This window comes from Heterodontus francisci, unplaced genomic scaffold (genome assembly GCF_036365525.1).
Source record: "Heterodontus francisci isolate sHetFra1 unplaced genomic scaffold, sHetFra1.hap1 HAP1_SCAFFOLD_2005, whole genome shotgun sequence".
NCBI classification, from domain to species: domain Eukaryota; kingdom Metazoa; phylum Chordata; class Chondrichthyes; order Heterodontiformes; family Heterodontidae; genus Heterodontus; species Heterodontus francisci.
The window spans coordinates 10,981-28,403 of NW_027141902.1; the positions used below are offsets into that span (position 1 = coordinate 10,981).

General features: G+C 40.9%; 1 protein-coding gene across 1 annotated transcript; it reads right to left on the reverse strand.

The window, feature by feature from the left end:
• Positions 1-3,182: 3,182 nt before the first annotated feature.
• Positions 3,183-16,712, reverse strand: txndc12 (thioredoxin domain containing 12 (endoplasmic reticulum)). The gene is made up of 7 exons (XM_068028002.1): positions 16,585-16,712; positions 16,021-16,081; positions 9,792-9,844; positions 9,560-9,633; positions 8,714-8,783; positions 7,584-7,667; positions 3,183-5,309 (listed from the first exon to the last, which is right to left on the reverse strand). Exons 1-7 carry the CDS (start codon positions 16,670-16,672, stop codon positions 5,230-5,232), a joined length of 510 nt encoding a protein of 169 aa, XP_067884103.1. The 5' UTR covers positions 16,673-16,712; the 3' UTR covers positions 3,183-5,229.
• Between the last annotated feature and the right edge of the window lie 711 nt (positions 16,713-17,423).

The following is a 17,423-nucleotide window of genomic DNA, read 5'->3' on the forward strand; positions in this document are numbered from 1 at the left end:
AGCAATGAACATCCCCACCTCTGACTATATGCTGGAATGAAGGTCATTGATGAAGCAACTGAAGATAGTTGGGCTTAGGACACTATCCTGAGGAACTTCTGCAGTAATGTCCTAGAACTGAGATGATTGACCTCCAACAACCACATCCATCTTCCTTTGCGCTAGGTATGACTCCAGCCAGCAGAGAGTTTTCCCCGATTCCCATTGACTCCAGTTTTACTAGGGCTCCTTGATGCCATACTCAGTCAAATGCTGCCTTGATGTCAAGGAAAGTCACTCTCACATCACCTCTGGAGTTCATCTCTTTTGTCCATGGTTGGACCAAGTCTGTAATGAGGTCAGGGACTGAGTGGCCCTGGCGGAACCCAAACTGAGTGTCAGTAAACAGGTTATTGCTGAGCAAGTGCCACTTGATTGCACTATCGCCGACCCCTTCCATCACTTTGCTGATGATCGAGAATAGACTGATAGGGCAGTAATTGGAATTGTCCTGCTTTTTGTGTACGGGACATACCTGGGCAATTTTCCACATTGCCGGGTAGGTGCCAATGTTGTAGCTGTACTGGAACAGTTTGGCTAGGGTTGTGTCTAGTTCTGGAGCACATGTCTTCAGTACTATTGTCGGAATGTTGTCAGGGCAGTATTCAGTGCCTTCAGTCATTTCTTGAAGTCACGGGGAGTGAACTGGATTGGTTGAAGACTGGCATCTGTGATGCTGAGGACCTCAGGAGGAGGCCAAGATGGATCATCAACTCAACACTTCTGGCTGAAGATGGATACAAATGCTTCAGCCTTGTCTTTTGCACTGATATACTGGGCTCCCCCATCGTTGAGGATGGGGATATTTGTGGCGCCTACTCCTCCTGTTAGTTGTTTAATTGTCCACCACCATTCACGACTGGATGTGGCAGGATTGCAGAGCTTAGATCTGATCCGTTGGTTGTGGGATTGCTTAGCCCTGCCTATTGCATGCTGCTTCCGCTGTTTAGCATGCAAGTAGACCTGTGTTGTAGTCTCACCAGGCTGACACCTCATTTTGCGGTATTCCTGGTGCTCTCCTGCACTCTTCATTGAACCAGTGTTTGTCCCCTGGCTTGTTGGTAATGGTAGAGTGGGGGATATGCCAGTCCATGAGGTTATAGATTGTGGTTGAGTACAATTCTGCTGCTAATGATGACCCACAGTGCCTCATGGATGACCAGTTTTGAGTTTCTAGATCTGTTCGAGATCTATCCCATTTAGCACGGTGGTAGTCCCACACAACATGATGATGGGTATCCTCAATGTGACGACAGGGCTTCGTCTGGACTGCTACCAATACTGTCTTGGACAGATGCATCTGCGACAGGTAGATTGGTGAGGACGAGGTTAAGTATGTTTTTCCCTCTTGTTGGTTCCCTCACCACCTGCCGCAGACCCAGTCGCGCAACTATGTCCTTTGGGACTCGGCCAGTAGTGGTGCTACCAAGCCACTCTTGGTACTGGACATTGAAATCTCCTACCCAGAGTACATTCTGTGCCATGGCTTCTTCCAATTGATGTTCAGCATGGAGAAGCACTGATTCATCAACTGGTGGGGCAGGTGGGCTGCTGCGGGGTGGGGGGTGCATTCAGTGGTAATCAGCAGGAGGTTTTCTTGCCCATGTTTGATCTGATGCCTTGAGACTTCATGGGGTCTGGCGTCGATGTTGAGAAGTCCCAGGGTAACTGCTTCCTGACTGTATACCACTGTCCCACCACCTCTGGTGCGTCTGTCCTGCTGGTGGGACAGGACATACCCAGGGATGATGATGATGGTGTCTGGGACATTGTCTGTAAGGTATGATTCCGTGGGAATGACTATGTCAGGCTGTTGCTTGACTAGTCTGTGGGACAGCTGTCCCAAGTTTACTAAGGAGGACTTTGCAGGATTGACAGGGCTGGGTTTGCTGTTGTCATTTTCAGTGCCTGGCTTGATGATGGGTAGTCTGTCCGGTTTCATTCCTTTTCTTAGACTTTGTAGCAGTTTGATACAACTGACTGGCTTGCTTGGGCATTTCAGAGGGCATTTAGTCAACCACATTGCTGTGGATCTGGTGTCACATGTTGGCCAGACAAGGTAAGAATGGCAGATTTCCTTCCCTAAAGGACATTCTTACTAACAAACTGAATAACCTTACACTTCCCCACATTTTCCTCCATCTGCCACCTTGTTACCCACCCACTTAACCTGTCCATGTCTCTTTACAGCCTTTTTGTATCCTCCTCACAGCTTACATGCCCACCTAGCTTTGTATTTTCAGCAAATTTGGATACATTACTCTTGGTATGTTTGTCAAAGCCATTAATATAGATTGTAAATAGCTGAGCCTCCAGCACTAATCTTTGTAGCATAGCTGAGATGTCCTCCTAGGAGGAACAGCCTGTCCCCATTCACGATCTAGGCTATATAGTTAATTTGGGTAAGGTATAGGAAAGCTGCCAGTACCCATTGAAATGTACTCTAACAAGAGATAGTGTTTTGAAGGTAAAAACTTGGAAATTAGAAAAATAGGAATAATGTCTCCACTTTTAAAGGAACTTACTATTGTAAAGCCATAATCAGACACATTGGTTTACGGCGCATTATTTTATACAACATAGAAGCGACCTCTGTGTAGCCGATTAGTCACTTTAGAAAGTGTTTTTAAAAACTTTAATTTGTTCACTAATCATCCCTAATTTGTTAAGTGGGAAATGTTTCCTGTAAAATTCAAATCCTTAAGACTTGAAAATGTGAAAACTGACATTGTTTTCAATGTTCTAATCCTTGTCCACTTGCCTTCAGCTGGGAGTCTGGGTCATTATAGGTCACAATTTTTTCCACAACCAACACTAAAAACTGATTCTGGGCTGGCAGTCAGTAAACAGTCTTGCAACATGGAAAAATTTTATTTTTGCTTTCTCCAAGTTCCACTATTAAGCATTTAATCTTAAACTTCACCCAATGTTACCTTTAGCAACACTGCGCTTTCACAACCAGAGATTTGCAGGGTGAAGTTCCAATTTTGACAATTATTCAAACTTGATGGTTTAGTTGGCAATTTTCAACTAGAACACCAGGGGTTGCTGGCTGGATGTGTAAACCTCCATCCTACAGAAGCAACTGGCTGCTCCAAGGCTGCCCACATCTCTCTTGGATAATAAGCAATCAGATCACTCTATTACAAATTTCTTTTAGTTTTATTTTTTTCATTCCAAAAGAGGTATCAAAAATACAATAGAGAAAACATTTTAGTCCAATTCCAATTAACTTTCTGTATTACAGTACATGCACTAAAACATAGACCAAGGAATCCCTTCATACAGGTCAACAGAAAGAAATGTTTTGTTTTACAAGCCCATCTCTATTTGTTTCATTAACAATACAGAAGAAACACAAAATTTTAAATAGCTAAAAAAGGAAGTACGGATATTTCACTGGCTACTTGATTGGACTTTCTTAACTTCACTTTTATAATTCCTCATGGTGGATAATCTCCAAATTCTTCAGACAAGGGGACTGCATGGTTTTGCTGTTAAGAGACTAGGTCTTGTGGGGGGGGCGGGAGTTACTCATATATGACCCCATATGGAACTAAAAAGGCTAAAATTCTGTTAGAAGTTTGGAAACATTCTGCATTATAAATATCATTCATTAACAAGTTCATTGAACAAAATATAAAGCTCATTCTGGCTATTGAAATAGAACAAAACAAAGTTTTCTAGCACCATAAATTACAAAACGTAATATAAAATGCAAAAGTAGTGTGAAATTAATCCAATATTTAAGGCTTGAATCCAGATCTGTGGTCTTGCATTTCAATTTGTTACTTTCAAAGAGATTCCCAGCTGTTCAGAATTCCCACTTCAGTGGAACTTTGAGTCTTTCCAAACCTCTTGAATTCAGAAGTACTGATACGGGGAAGTCCCCTACTTGCCAGAATAATTCTATATGACACACATAGCAGAAGCATATACAATATTTTAAACTTAAAAGGCATAAAGAATCAAATCAGTAAGGAAAATATTAAAAACATGATCTTGCAAATATGCCACAAGATACTAGGATCTGAAATTTCCCTGCTATTTTAGCAGAGGCATTGATCCAGTCGAGAGAGGCTGGAAAATGACAAACCATCACTGCCAGAACTGAGATCAAATTCCCAGCAGTGTTGTCAAGCCCATGCTTACCCTTCCCTCGCTGCTGACACACATCAAGAATCCACCAGTAAGCCAATATACTCATTTCTTCTCCTTCCCAAATCTACCAACTATCAGGATTCCTCTCCACAGGGATGCTACACCAAAGGATTCCCTTATGCTGCCAAATTCCACCCCAGTTCAGCCCAATCCTTCAGTACTAATAGAGCAGAGGAAGGAATTTCAGACTAGTGTATTAAGTGTTTTCAAAATTATAACACCATGACATAACTTCAAGGTCTGCGACAATACAAGAACTGCTGCTTGAATTGAAAATCACATCTGTATGCGTTTTCTACATGACCCATTAAGATTCCAGATGCAGAATTCAGAATTACCATCTAAGTATCAACTGACACACAGGCTCAACTTCTTACAGGGTAAGTTTGAACACAGTCAGTCTTAGGAAATGGGAGGGAATGGTTTACAGACCTTTCCCAAGCTATTTAAGTAAAATTCCCAATAGGGTAAGTCAAGGAACTGCATTGATAACCTCTGTCAAGGTAGTTTTATCCTGGAGGAAAAGCAGCAGGTATCCATGGCAAATACATCACGTAGTCTGTCGAATATTCGAACAAGCATATACTATTTACTGCACTCTGATTCTTTTTTTTTTAAACCACCAATCATTTTTTTGACATTTGAAAAAAAAAGTTCCAACTCAACACAGTTATTCAGAACTTCACCTAACTACAACCCACAATCATTTCTGAGTATCCTTGCCATAACAGACTGAGTGACCCTTTGCAGACAAGTGAAAAATATAAACAGATGAGTGGTTAAAAATAGTTACCCAATAGGGCAACCAGAATACAGGTATTAATGCACTGTCATAAGAATGCAATTTATTTAATATCGGTAAGGTATCCCACAATAATGCAGATGTGAATATTCAATGTTATACTTTTGGATTTATTCGGGAACTAAAAATCAGCAAATAAAAACATGAAATCTAACAGTGGAACAATATTACAATGATAAATCAGTAAATGGATTCAGAGAAAGTACAGATGTTAGTGGTTGGTCAACTCAAAATTCATCTGATAATCGACGTTTTGTAGCAATATCACCAGTCAGCTTTTCCTGGGCTTCTTTCATGGCAAACACCACTACATACAGACAGAAAAGAGATTGTTAAATGGGTCAATGAAAGACAAAAATTGCCAACCTCATTCAGTCTAGTTTGGAAAAGCTCTTAAATGAATGATATTTTTGAATATAAAAATCCCAAAACATTTTACTCACATCAATGGTCAAATCTGAAAACAGTTATGGACATTTCCTGAAAATTTTCCCCTCATCAGGTCTTCCAGATACATGGACTTCCGGAAGCTCTGAGAGCTTTGAGTTTAAAGGGAAGTAAAATATATAAATTTTGATGGGAGTTATTTTTGAAAGGTCCAATTTGTTTAAGACTAAGAATTATTTTATTTTAAATTTTCATTTCTTCATCCTCTTGCTCTCTTCCTCTTCTGAGGGTGCTGATGCAAGACCTGCCAAGTGGCCATTCTTAAAGTGTCCGCTTTTAAAGTAAGGATTACCAAGCTATTAGATTGGGCAGAGCATCAGAGCTAAACCACTCATCAGATGTTCACATGTATGCACTGTCTAGAATGTGCCAAGTCCTGATCAAGAGTTGGAAGCTCTGGCTAATTTTATTCTCCCATCTATGAACTCCTACCACTGCCCCAGCTGAAATCATTAACTCACCACAGGTCAGGATCAAATCAAAGACCTTCCAGGTCTTTATGACTCAACAGCACCCCATATGGCTCATTTGCCGACTCAGCCGCTGGGAAGTTTTTTATGTTTAAAGTGAACCCTTTGACATATCATATGCAAGTAAACTTCTTAAAAAAGCTGACTGACCCAGGGAATACAAAATTCTCTAGAGCAAACAACAGTGTTAAATCATTCCATCAGTGGCATGTGTTAGTCTGCTTTTAACCCACGCCTATCGCCACCCTATAACTGACCTGCAAGTGCACCTGCATTGCTTGATGTGACTGGCAATCCTAACCTTTCTCCTTTCCTATAGGGGAAGTACCTGGCCACTATTCAGCAACTCCTTTTTGGTAAAATGAATCAATCTGGAACTCATCCAGAACATAACGCATGGTGGTGCTGAATTTTGTTGGGCCAAAGAGACACCATCATTTTTTTTTAAAGATGTAGATCAAGAACAATGACGTTGTTTGAATTATACCTCCTGCAAACCAATCACAAAGCAGCACTGAGGAATGTGAGAAGTCCGAGATGGCCCATGGCATTATGACGAGAGTATATCTGTTTTCACTAGGACCAGGAAATTCATAATATAACCAAAAAGTCAAATACTTCAGCCACCTTCAAACATTTCTTTTATCAAGTCTTGCTGAATCACATCACAAAGTTCCACCTACCCTCACGCCAGAGATAATGCTGCTTCTCTACATCAGTTGATTGCAGGTGTACAGGGTGCTGACTTTTATACAGTATATGACCACAGGCAATGACCATCTCCAACAAGAGAGAATCTAACCATCTCCCCTTGACATTCAAAGGCATTACCATCACTGAATCCCCCACTATCAACATCCTAGGGGCTACCATTGACCAGAAACTGAACTGGAGTAGCCATATAAATACCATGGCTACAAGAGCAGGTCAGAGGCTAGGAATCCTGAGGCGAGTAACTCATCTCCTGACTCCCCAAAGCCTGTCCACCATCTACAAGGCACAAGTCAGGAGTGTGATGGGATACTATCCACTTGCCTGGATGGGTGCAGCTCCAACAACACTCAAGAAGCTCGACACCATCCAGGACAAAGCAGCCCGCTTGATTGGCACCCCATCTACAAACATTCACTCCCTCCACCACTGATGCACAGTGGCAGCAGTGTGTACCATCTACAAGATGCACTGCAGCAATGCACCAAGGCTCCTTAGACAGCACCTTCCAAACCCGCAATCTCTACCATCTAGAAGGACAAGGGCAGCAAATACATGGGAATACCACCACCTGCAAGTTCCCCTCCAAGTCACACATCATCCTGACCTGGAACTATATCACCGTTCCTTCACTGTCGCTGGGTCAAAATCCTGGAACTCCCTTCCTAACAGCACTGTGGGTGTACCTACCCCACATGGACTGCAGCGGTTCAAGAAGGCAGCTCACCACCACCTTCTCAAGGGCAATTAGGAATGGGCAATAAATGCTGGCCTGGCCAGTGACGCCTACATCCCATGAATGAATAAAACAAAATGTAGACAGATGTAAAATTTGAATGTGAATGTTGAATGTGAGACAAATGAATTGAACAACTACCAAGAATCAGGGTGTGGGGACAGCAAGACCGAGAATGTTCTCTAAATAAATGACTGAATATTAGCTGCATACCCACCTTGGTCAGCAGAACTGTAGAAATATTTGTATTTGGGATTTCCATTTTGATTAACGATCTCTGGGTGAACCTTACCTCCGGCATCTACAATGTAACCAACAGTAAAATGGAATAGATGGAGGAGAAATTCAAGATTAGCTGATTATCAATAGGTCAATCACTGAATAGTTACTTACTAGAATTTGATCATTTGAAATTTACTCCTATTAAAAAATAGGAACATTTAATTCATCTGTCCCACTTTGCCTCTAATTGATTCTTTGTTATTACATCTCCAGTATGTTGGTAACCAGAAAACCCAATGCCAAATAGGAAATCTCATCAGTTTAGCAACTAGATCCTATGATTATCTGACATTATGTAAATAAAACTGGGTGCATTTTGGACAAAATCATTAGTGACCTATCAACTAATTTTAGAAATGAGTTGACTTACATTAATTAGCTGAGCTATTAACAATAAATTTTCCAAAAATCAGTGTCGTTGAGTCAAAATCCTGAAACTCCCTACCTAACAGTATGTTGAGGCTACCTCCACCACATGGATAGCAGTGGCTCAAAAAGGCGGCTCATCCCCACCTTCTTAAGGGTAACCAGGGATGGGCAATGGAAGCTGGCCTTGCTGGTAATGCTCATATCCGCATAATGGATGAAAAAATACTAGTAGTAAGCAGGAGGACAAACAAAGGAGATCACCTGAAGTCACCCAATGAATCTTCCTCACACATGTGCTTGGAAATGTAAGTTTACAGGATTTCAGAAAGAAGCACTATAAATGAAGATTAGCAAAAACATTGAAATGGATGAGCTTTAGAGGCAAGTACTTGTCAGTAGAGTTATCTTCTCCTTAAATGATTAACAATTAAAATCCATCCCAACATCACTAAATCTAGTGGTGGAACAATTAAGACAAGAAAATTGGTTGACAAAAAGTTGTTCTTTTTTCTACATGTGCAAGTTGTGATTATAGGCCTAAAATTAATATATAGCTCAACACAGTATAGTACAGCCTTAGTGTTTAGGGCTGCTGAGAGTCTTTGTAGCCCCTCCCAATCGCACAGACTTGCTCACTTCAACTGTTCTGCTGCAGGGAGGTATCAAGCAGAAGTCATAAAGATACTTTGTTCTTACCCAAGAATAAGATCCGGGGTATGTAGCCTCCATCTGGGCTAAAAGCTGACTCGTTTGGCTCCTCTTCATCCTACAAAAGCAGAGGAGGAAATACTCGTCGTTTCACAGTTCAATATTAAATAAAGTACATCCTTTTATCCTTGTACAAGACTGTAGTGAGATCACATTTAGAACACTGCGTCCAGTTTTGATCCCCTTACATGGTGTGTGATATAGAAAGCTATGGAAAAAAGTTTTAGAGGAGGACCACAAGAATTATTCCCTTCTCAAATTATCTTAGCAACTCAAATAGGCTTAATAAATTGTGTCTATTGACTTTAGAGATGCTGAGAATTTGGGGTGATTTGATAGAGGTATAATTATAAAAGGCCTAGACGCTGTTGCTAGCAATAGATTGCAGAGGACCATGGGTGATGTGTACAAGTTACGCAAGGGCTAGATGTTAGGTGGTTCTTCTTTTTTCAGAAGATGACAGACCTATGGAATATGTCGGCATATGCAATATACATACTCTTTGCATACCTTAAAAAAAAAAAGAGCTGGACCAGTTCCTGGCTGAAGGAAAGCAATGAGCGATCACATCCTATAAAAGGTAGGTGAAATACTAGGTAATATAAACATGATCTCCCAGACAAGTTTTGATTGCCTAATAAGGTCAGAGAAGAATTTTCCTGATTTTTTTCCCCTACTTGGCCTTGTTTTTTTTTATGTCTTTTTTTCCCTGTCCCAGGAGATTACATGATTGCTGATGCTTCAGGTATCATGACCGTACGGGGCAGGCTTGAGGGAGCAGATGGCACTTACCAGTCCATCATTTTCATAAGGCTAAATTACAGATATTCTTACCTCTATATTCACCATGACAAAGTTATGGGCCAGTTCTGAGATTTCCTTAGAATCAGCAAACCTTGGTTTCAGTGCTAGTAGAAAAAGAACAATTTTTAAAAATGTTACAAGTCACCTGCTTCCACCTCCCTGAGAACTTAAGAGTGCCCAAAGTAACTAAGACAAATAAATTAACATTTTTAAAAAGAAAAGCTATTTAAAATCTTAGCACAATCCAAAAAGTGGAACCTACCTTTACATGCACCACACCAGCTTTTGTGAATAATCAACATCAATGGTAGGCCACTAAAAATGAAACAAGAAATCTTTAATGTCTTGTATGAGTGAACATTCCATAACTGATTAATGGTTTCTAAATTTTCATTAGTATATTAAGTTGAAATAGATTTGAAATGTTGCAAACTAAAACAATACTACAAAGTAAACAAATGCTACATAATTTGCATATCATGGCTACTAGTTTTTAACCACTCTCCCTCCTATTGCTTTTTCCTATCCTGAAGGACAGGGTAGAGTTTGATAGATAACAGGTGTTATTTGTCATCTGTTAATCTGGACAGTGAAAGCTGGCAAGCTCTCTTGTCTGTACTCAACAGCCAGCCAGACACAAACCTTCTTTCAAGGGTCACTAGATAAGGATCAGCTTGGAAATCCTAGTTAATTCTTCTCTCTCAATCCAGGGGCATCAAGGTCAATTATAAACCCAACTCAGCACAGATCAGAAATGAACCCAAAGTCTTTTTGTTCGTATGATTCAGTTATACACTGCTTTTACCAGCTGAACCCATTGAGGGACTTCACAGGTCGTACTTTAATGACTAAAATATATACGCCTAACCAGACGTAATGGATTACAGAAAGTACATTAGAAAATGTGGGGCGGCACAGTGGCGCAGTGGTTAGCACCGCAGCCTCACAGCTCCAGCGACCCGGGTTCAAGTCTGGGTACTGCCTGTGTGGAGTTTGCAAGTTCTCCCTGTGTCTGCGTGGGTTTCCTCCGGGTGCTCCGGTTTCCTCCCACAAGCCAAAGACTTGCAGGTTGATAGGTAAATTGGCCATTATAAATTGCCCCTAGTATATGTAGGTGGTAGGGGAATATAGGAACAGGTGAGGATGTGGTAGGAATATGGGATTAGTGTAGGATTAGTAGAAATGGGTGGTTAATGGTCGGCACAGACTCGGTGGGCCGAAGGGCCTGTTTCAGTGCTGTATCTCTAAATCTAAATTGAAAGAATCCACATGTCTCAGCAACTCATGCCATAGACTATCACAAGTAATGTATTTCCTGTCATACAGCTATAATTGGAAAGGCAGTTATAAATAAAAACATGTCAACTTTATGACTATGTTCTCTTAATTAGTTTCCTCTACTGACCAACAAAATCATAAAGGTGTATTTAGAGGGGTGAAGGACAATGCATTCCAACAAAACTGCAGTACTTTGTGCCATAGAATGTTAAAACAGAGATTCATATGTTCCTTTGATAATTCAGCAGCTGAGCCACCCAGACAATGAAAGTTATGGATTTAAATCCCCAACCTGTTCAGTTAGTTTCTCCCAGCCACATGCACCAGCTGAATTCCTCTCTCTAGGACACTACTACTAGCATTGATGGTCCAGAGCTAAGGAGGGAAAAATCCCCTAGGGATCCCGCTCCTTACTGGGCCTATGTCGATGTTCTGCAAAAACAGTTTTGGGCTCAGTTGTGTGTTTAGACAGAAATAGCCTACTGGCTTTCACAATCTTAACTTAAATATGGAAAATAACTACTTGGGATAGGGAGATATGTAGGGCACCTGACAAGAACTGTAACCCAGCGAAGAATCAATATTTTCATGGACAGAGCAAGGCGTGGGGCGTGGGCGTGGGGGACCCATCCACCAGCCGAAAAGTCGGTGGCGAGCCTGCCCTCACTGGGCCTGGGGATCCAGGCCAGATTTTACACTCCCCACTGGCCACTTAAAGGCCTTGATTGGCACGGGCAGGCTGTTTCTCGCAGCCGCCACTCCGCCTAAATTGGCAACAGAGGCGTGAGCCGGTTGGGAAAGGCCCCCCCACCCCCCCCCCCCAGCCTCCAACTCCATTTTACCCCCCCCAATCCGCTCTTTTGGGGGGAGGGGGGTGGGGGGGGCCTGTAAAATTCCAGCCTAAAGGAGAGAACTGGTAAAAAGAGACACTCAACTTCACAACCATAATTCCCCACAAAATGTTCCAATTAGAATCTCAGGATCATCATTGGAGCGATACCATGACAGTTGCTTGCAATTATGGCATACCTCCAGGAACATACACAGTTGGTTGCTGAATATCAAGAGTCTGTCGTATCTAAGAGTACATTTACAAAGTTTTGACACAACTGTTCTTTGACTGTGTTACACTCTCAGACACACTCAACCTGGCATTTTCACATCTTTGTTCAAAGACATTTAAAACCACATTTGCTGAACCAATGTTGCACGAATTTTGGGAACTGTGCTGCCCATTGGTCCCACGGCTCAATTTCTCTAGGTCTTTCTGTATTTCTGACAACCATTAGAATCAACTTTATAATACATTTCTTAAAAAGGTTACAGAATAGCAGGAAATCATTTGTTCGATCATGATCTACACTAGCTCCTGGTCTGACAAGGCCTTAATTTTAAAATCCTCATCCTTGTTTTCAAGTCCCTCCTTGGCCTAGCCCTTTTCCTAACTCTAATCTTCTCCAGCCCTACAAGCCTTCAAGAGCTTTGCACTCCTCCAAATCAGGGCTCTTGAGCATCCCCAATTTTCACTGCTCTGCCATTGGTGGGCGTCCTTCAGCTGCCTTGGCCCTAAGATCTCTAGACCACCCTCCCTCCCTCTTTCCTCCTTTAAGATGCTCCTTAAAACCTACCTCTTTGGCCAAAATTTTGGTCATCTGCCGCAATAACTCCTCACATGCTTATTGTCAAAAATGTTTTTATCGGTATCACTCTTGCTAAGCACCTCGGGACATTTTACTGCATTAATGGTGCCACTTAAATGCAAGTTGTTGTTATCTATGGCAGCTCCTTGCTAGAGCAATCCAAAAGTAATCTCACTTCCCTCCTGTCCTATATCTTCCTCTGCTTTAAATATTTATTCACTTTTCTCTTTTAAAAAAGCAATTAATTTTGCCTCCATTACTCTCTGTACCAACATATTCTTTACTCAGAGAATGGAAATTTCTCCAAAACTCTCTCATCTATTTATCTCCAGATGCATCCAGTGAAATACCACTTAATATTTATTTTAAACCAAACCACAAACTGTGCTTTCAGAAAGTACATAAACTGGAATTCAGATGCTTCCCATTTGGGAAAAAAAAGAGGATCGGTCAGCCTACTCTCACATTCCTCCTAGTAGTCAGTTAGAAAAAGCATGTGGAGTAGATCACCTGCCACTTAACCAGGAGTAGTGCCACATAAGGAAAAACACATGGGCCACAATATACTGTAATGGCAAAAAATGGTGCTTGCCATTCACTAGATTTACCCTTGTCAGTTAAATTTCCATGAGCTTTTGCAGAGTAAATTGCTGCAAGTGGAAGGTTGAAATGGCACTGTGCCCATCTACAGGCCATCTGGGAAGGACCTGTGTGAACAGGGCAAGGAACTGTGCATCACCTTTACCAATCAGATTGAAGAGGTGTTAATAAAACAAGAACACAAATAGGAGTAAGACATTCGGTCCCTCAAGTCTGCTCCGCCATTCAATAAAATTACTCAGCTACACCTTCCCACACTATCCCCATTTTCCTTGATTCCAAAAATCTGTCAATCTCTGACTTGAATATGCTCAATGACTGAGCATCCACAGCTCTCTGCGGCTTGAGTGAAGAAATTTTTCATCTCAGTCCTAAATGGCCAACCCCTTATTCTGAGACTCTGACCCCATGTTCTAAAATATCCTCCCAGCATCTTTTGTGCAGACCCTTAAGAATTTTACATGTTTCATTGAGATCACCTCTCATTCTTCTAAAATCTAGGGAATATAGTTCTAGCCTACTCAATCTCTCCTCTTGGACAATCCCCTCATTCCAGGAATCTGTTCAGGAAACCTTGTCGCACTCCCTCTAAGGCAAGAATATCCTTAAGTTCCTCATTTTTTCCAGACCCTTGGTTCCCCATTTCTAAAATATTTATGTCTTCTACAGTGAAGGCAGAAACAAATGCATTTGTTTAACTTCTCTGCCATTTCCTTATTCCCAATTATAATTTATTCCGTCTCTGCTTCTAAGGGGCCCATGTTTACTATCACTAATATCTTCCTTTTAAAATACCTACAGAAGCTTCTACAATCTGTTTTTATGTCTCTAGCTAGTTTACTCTCGTGTCCTATTTTCTCTTTATCAATTTCTTGCTCATCCTTTGCTGAATTTTAAAATCCTCCCAATCCTCAGACTTACTACTTTTTTGGTAACATTATAAGTCTCTTCTTTGTATTAAATAATATCTTTAACTTCTCCTGTTAGCCACAGTTGGACCACTTTTTCTACAGGGTTTTTATTATTTAAGAGATTGCATAATCTTCACAAATTAAGAATTAATTCTTTAAATGTTTGCCATTGCCTCTCTGTCATATCTTTTAATTTCATTTCCTAATCTGTACTGCCAGCTCACCTGTCATACCTACAGATTTAAGACTCTAGTTTCGGACTTAACTAAATCACTCTCAAATTCTATCATATTACAATCACTCTTCCCCAAAGGCTCCTTTATTACAAGGTTATTAGGAAACCCCGTCTTATTGCACAATACCAGATCTAAAAATAGCCTGTTCCCCATTTGGTTCCTTGGCATACTGATCTAGAAAAAGTGCCCAGTCTGTACGATTACTGTACTACCCTTGTACAGGCACCTCTAATTTCCTAACTTTACTGTGCCCGACTCTACTGTTAGGGAGCCAATAAAAATTATTTTCTGTCCTTTGTTTCTTAGCTCAACCGAAACTGATTCTAGATCTTGATTTTCCATATTAAGATCCTTTCTCACGACTGTCTTTATCCCATCCTTTATCAGGACAACCCTTGTTCCTTTTCTATTTTACCTCTCTCTTCTAAAAGAGAAGTATTCTGTTCATGAACAGTGCAGAGTCTGAACCAGGAACTGTAAGTTAGAATAGTGAATTCAATGTCAAATCAGGTACGGAAAGCAAAATAAAAAGTGGGAAAAAAAGATTGGATTCAGAGAAAGATAAATAAAGTTTTTAAAATTAACAGCAGCAACTAAAAGCTGAAGGAATGAGACTCCACGTGTGCAAAAGTTAATTTTCAGTGATAGTACCCAGACTGAAATGGACAAGGCCTAACTTTCCGTGGTCAGTTTAATTCAAATCTACAACTCAAGTAGAGGAACTTCATGCTATTCAATACATTTAAATGGGGAGCTGCATCTGAATTTTCGTATTTAACTCCATATCTACACTTGCCAGAGGTTACTGTCTGATTCATGCATAAACAATAGTGAATGTCTCACTGTTTAAATTTACAGTAAATTCTGGCCCATTACAACAGTTGCTGTGAGGTGAAGAATTTGTTTCCTTTGGAAAGGTAAACACTGACACCTTGTGGTGAAGTACCTGTAAAAACAAGCTTCATAAAGCTGCCTATTTCAGAAAAAAAAATTACTTTCAGGAAGTGAGGTGCTGTGAACAATATTGTACTTGCCAAGCATTGTTCTAGTGGTTGTAATTCTTCCCGGATCTAGATTACATCGCAAATTCATACACCCATCTGCCCCATAGATTTGGCAATAAATCAAAAATACTTAAAGATAGTGTAAATGCTGACAAAGAAATGAAACATAATCGGGTGTAATTTCGGAATTACATTTTTATGAATCATGTTAAGACAATTTTGAATTTTGTTCTAACTAGAATGTTCTAAGAAGAGAAAAAAGTCAATTACCGAGCAATTATACAAAGAACAAAGAGAACAAAGAACAAAGAAAATTACAGCACAGGAACAGGCCCTTCGGCCCTCCAAGCCTGCGCCGATCCAGATCCTCTATCTAAACATGTCGCCTATTTTCTAAGGGTCTGTATCTCTTTGCTTCCTGCCCATTCATGCATCTGTCTAGATACATCTTAAAAGACGCTATCGTGCCCGCGTCTACCACCTCCGCTGGCAACGCGTTCCAGGCACCCACCACCCTCTGCGTAAAGAACTTTCCACGCATATCCCCCCTAAACTTTTCCCCTCTCACTTTGAACTCGTGACCCCTAGTAATTGAATCCCCCACTCTGGGAAAAAGCTTCTTGCTATCCACCCTGTCTATACCTCTCATGATTTTGTACACCTCAATCAGGTCCCCCCTCAACCTCCGTCTTTCTAATGAAAATAATCCTAATCTACTCAACCTCTTCATAGCTAGCGCCCTCCATACCAGGTAACATCCTGGTGAACCTCCTCTGCACCCTCAAACTCCAAATCCCAAGATGAACAGGACGTTTTACATACCTGGCTTCAGCTTCTTTTTTTCCATCATCCAGAGTTCTCCAGTGAATGTGATCTCCAAATCCTGAAAATATTGTCATTGCTGTGAATTCCCATCTCTAACAAGTTGTTAAGAGTTAAACTTTTACATCCAAAACCACATACAATGTGAATCTAATATCTCCCAGTTCAATGTAACTGGATCATTTTAACTTGATTGATACTTTTTCATATATATACTGCTGGTCCGTGTAAAGATTGTGATTTTCATGGGTAGTTCTTTGGGGTGTGGGGTACTGGAAGAAAAAAATGGAGATGAAATAACTATTTGCCTTTCATGGATGGACAGGACCTATTACATATTAAACTCTTCTCTCTTCCATTTCTGATCAACGACTGGGTCCAAAATATATATGTATATATTTTCAGAGGCTTTAGCCACCTGAATGTTTTATATTCGATAAGTAAAGAATGACATAAATACAGATCCACCGGAGCCACACAATTGCTATTTTTGGGGGACTGCATAGTTTTTGATTTAAAAGAGAACAAAACCACCACGAAAAAAAAACCTAAAAACTAACCCACCTCTTCCAAGACTTTCACTCTCAGATGTTTGAGAGCAGATTAGAAGAATGCAAAACACGGTGAGAAGCAGGAATATTTGCAGTTTCATGATCAGCTCCGACTCTCTTGCCGGTAACTCAATAGAGCAAGGAACAGAGCGGAAGTGACGCACTAGAACGCAGCGTAACACTTTCTGGACTGGAATTCCAAACCTCTCCCCGATTTCAAATGTGGATACAGCAGATCTCCCAATCACTCGCTGTAACTGAAAAGTGTCATCTGTTTTTAGAAAAAATGAGCGCAGCTCCATAAATGTGGTTGCTATCTGACTCAGTCTTAAATGGAGCTTTAAAAAAAGTAGGCACTTGCATTGTTTTCTATGTGGTTGTGAACTGTTTCGGGGTGGCTTGAGCACGTCATATCTAAACCAACCTACAAAATTTGGAAAAGCTCAAGCAGACCCAAAAAAGCTAAACTCAAAAACTCAAACAAAAACTTTAAAATGAGGCACAAATGCAATGGTTTATTTTCCTACATAACGTTATCTCCAGATTCCCGCAAGGACCTGTTCTTGGCCCCCTACTTTTCCTGATATACATGCTGCTTCTTGACGACATCCACAGACAGATATGGCGTCAGCTTCCACATATAAGGTGATGATACCAAGCTCTATCTCAACCCCTACACCAACTCTGTTCACAGACTGCTTGCCTATTATCCAGTCCTGAATGAGCTGCAACTTCCTCCAGTTCAATATTGGGAAGACTGCAACCATCAGCTTTGGCGCCTGTCACAAATTCTATTCCCCTCCATAGTCATTGTCAGCAGTCTGGTTCAGTCTGAGACAATCTCAGTAATCC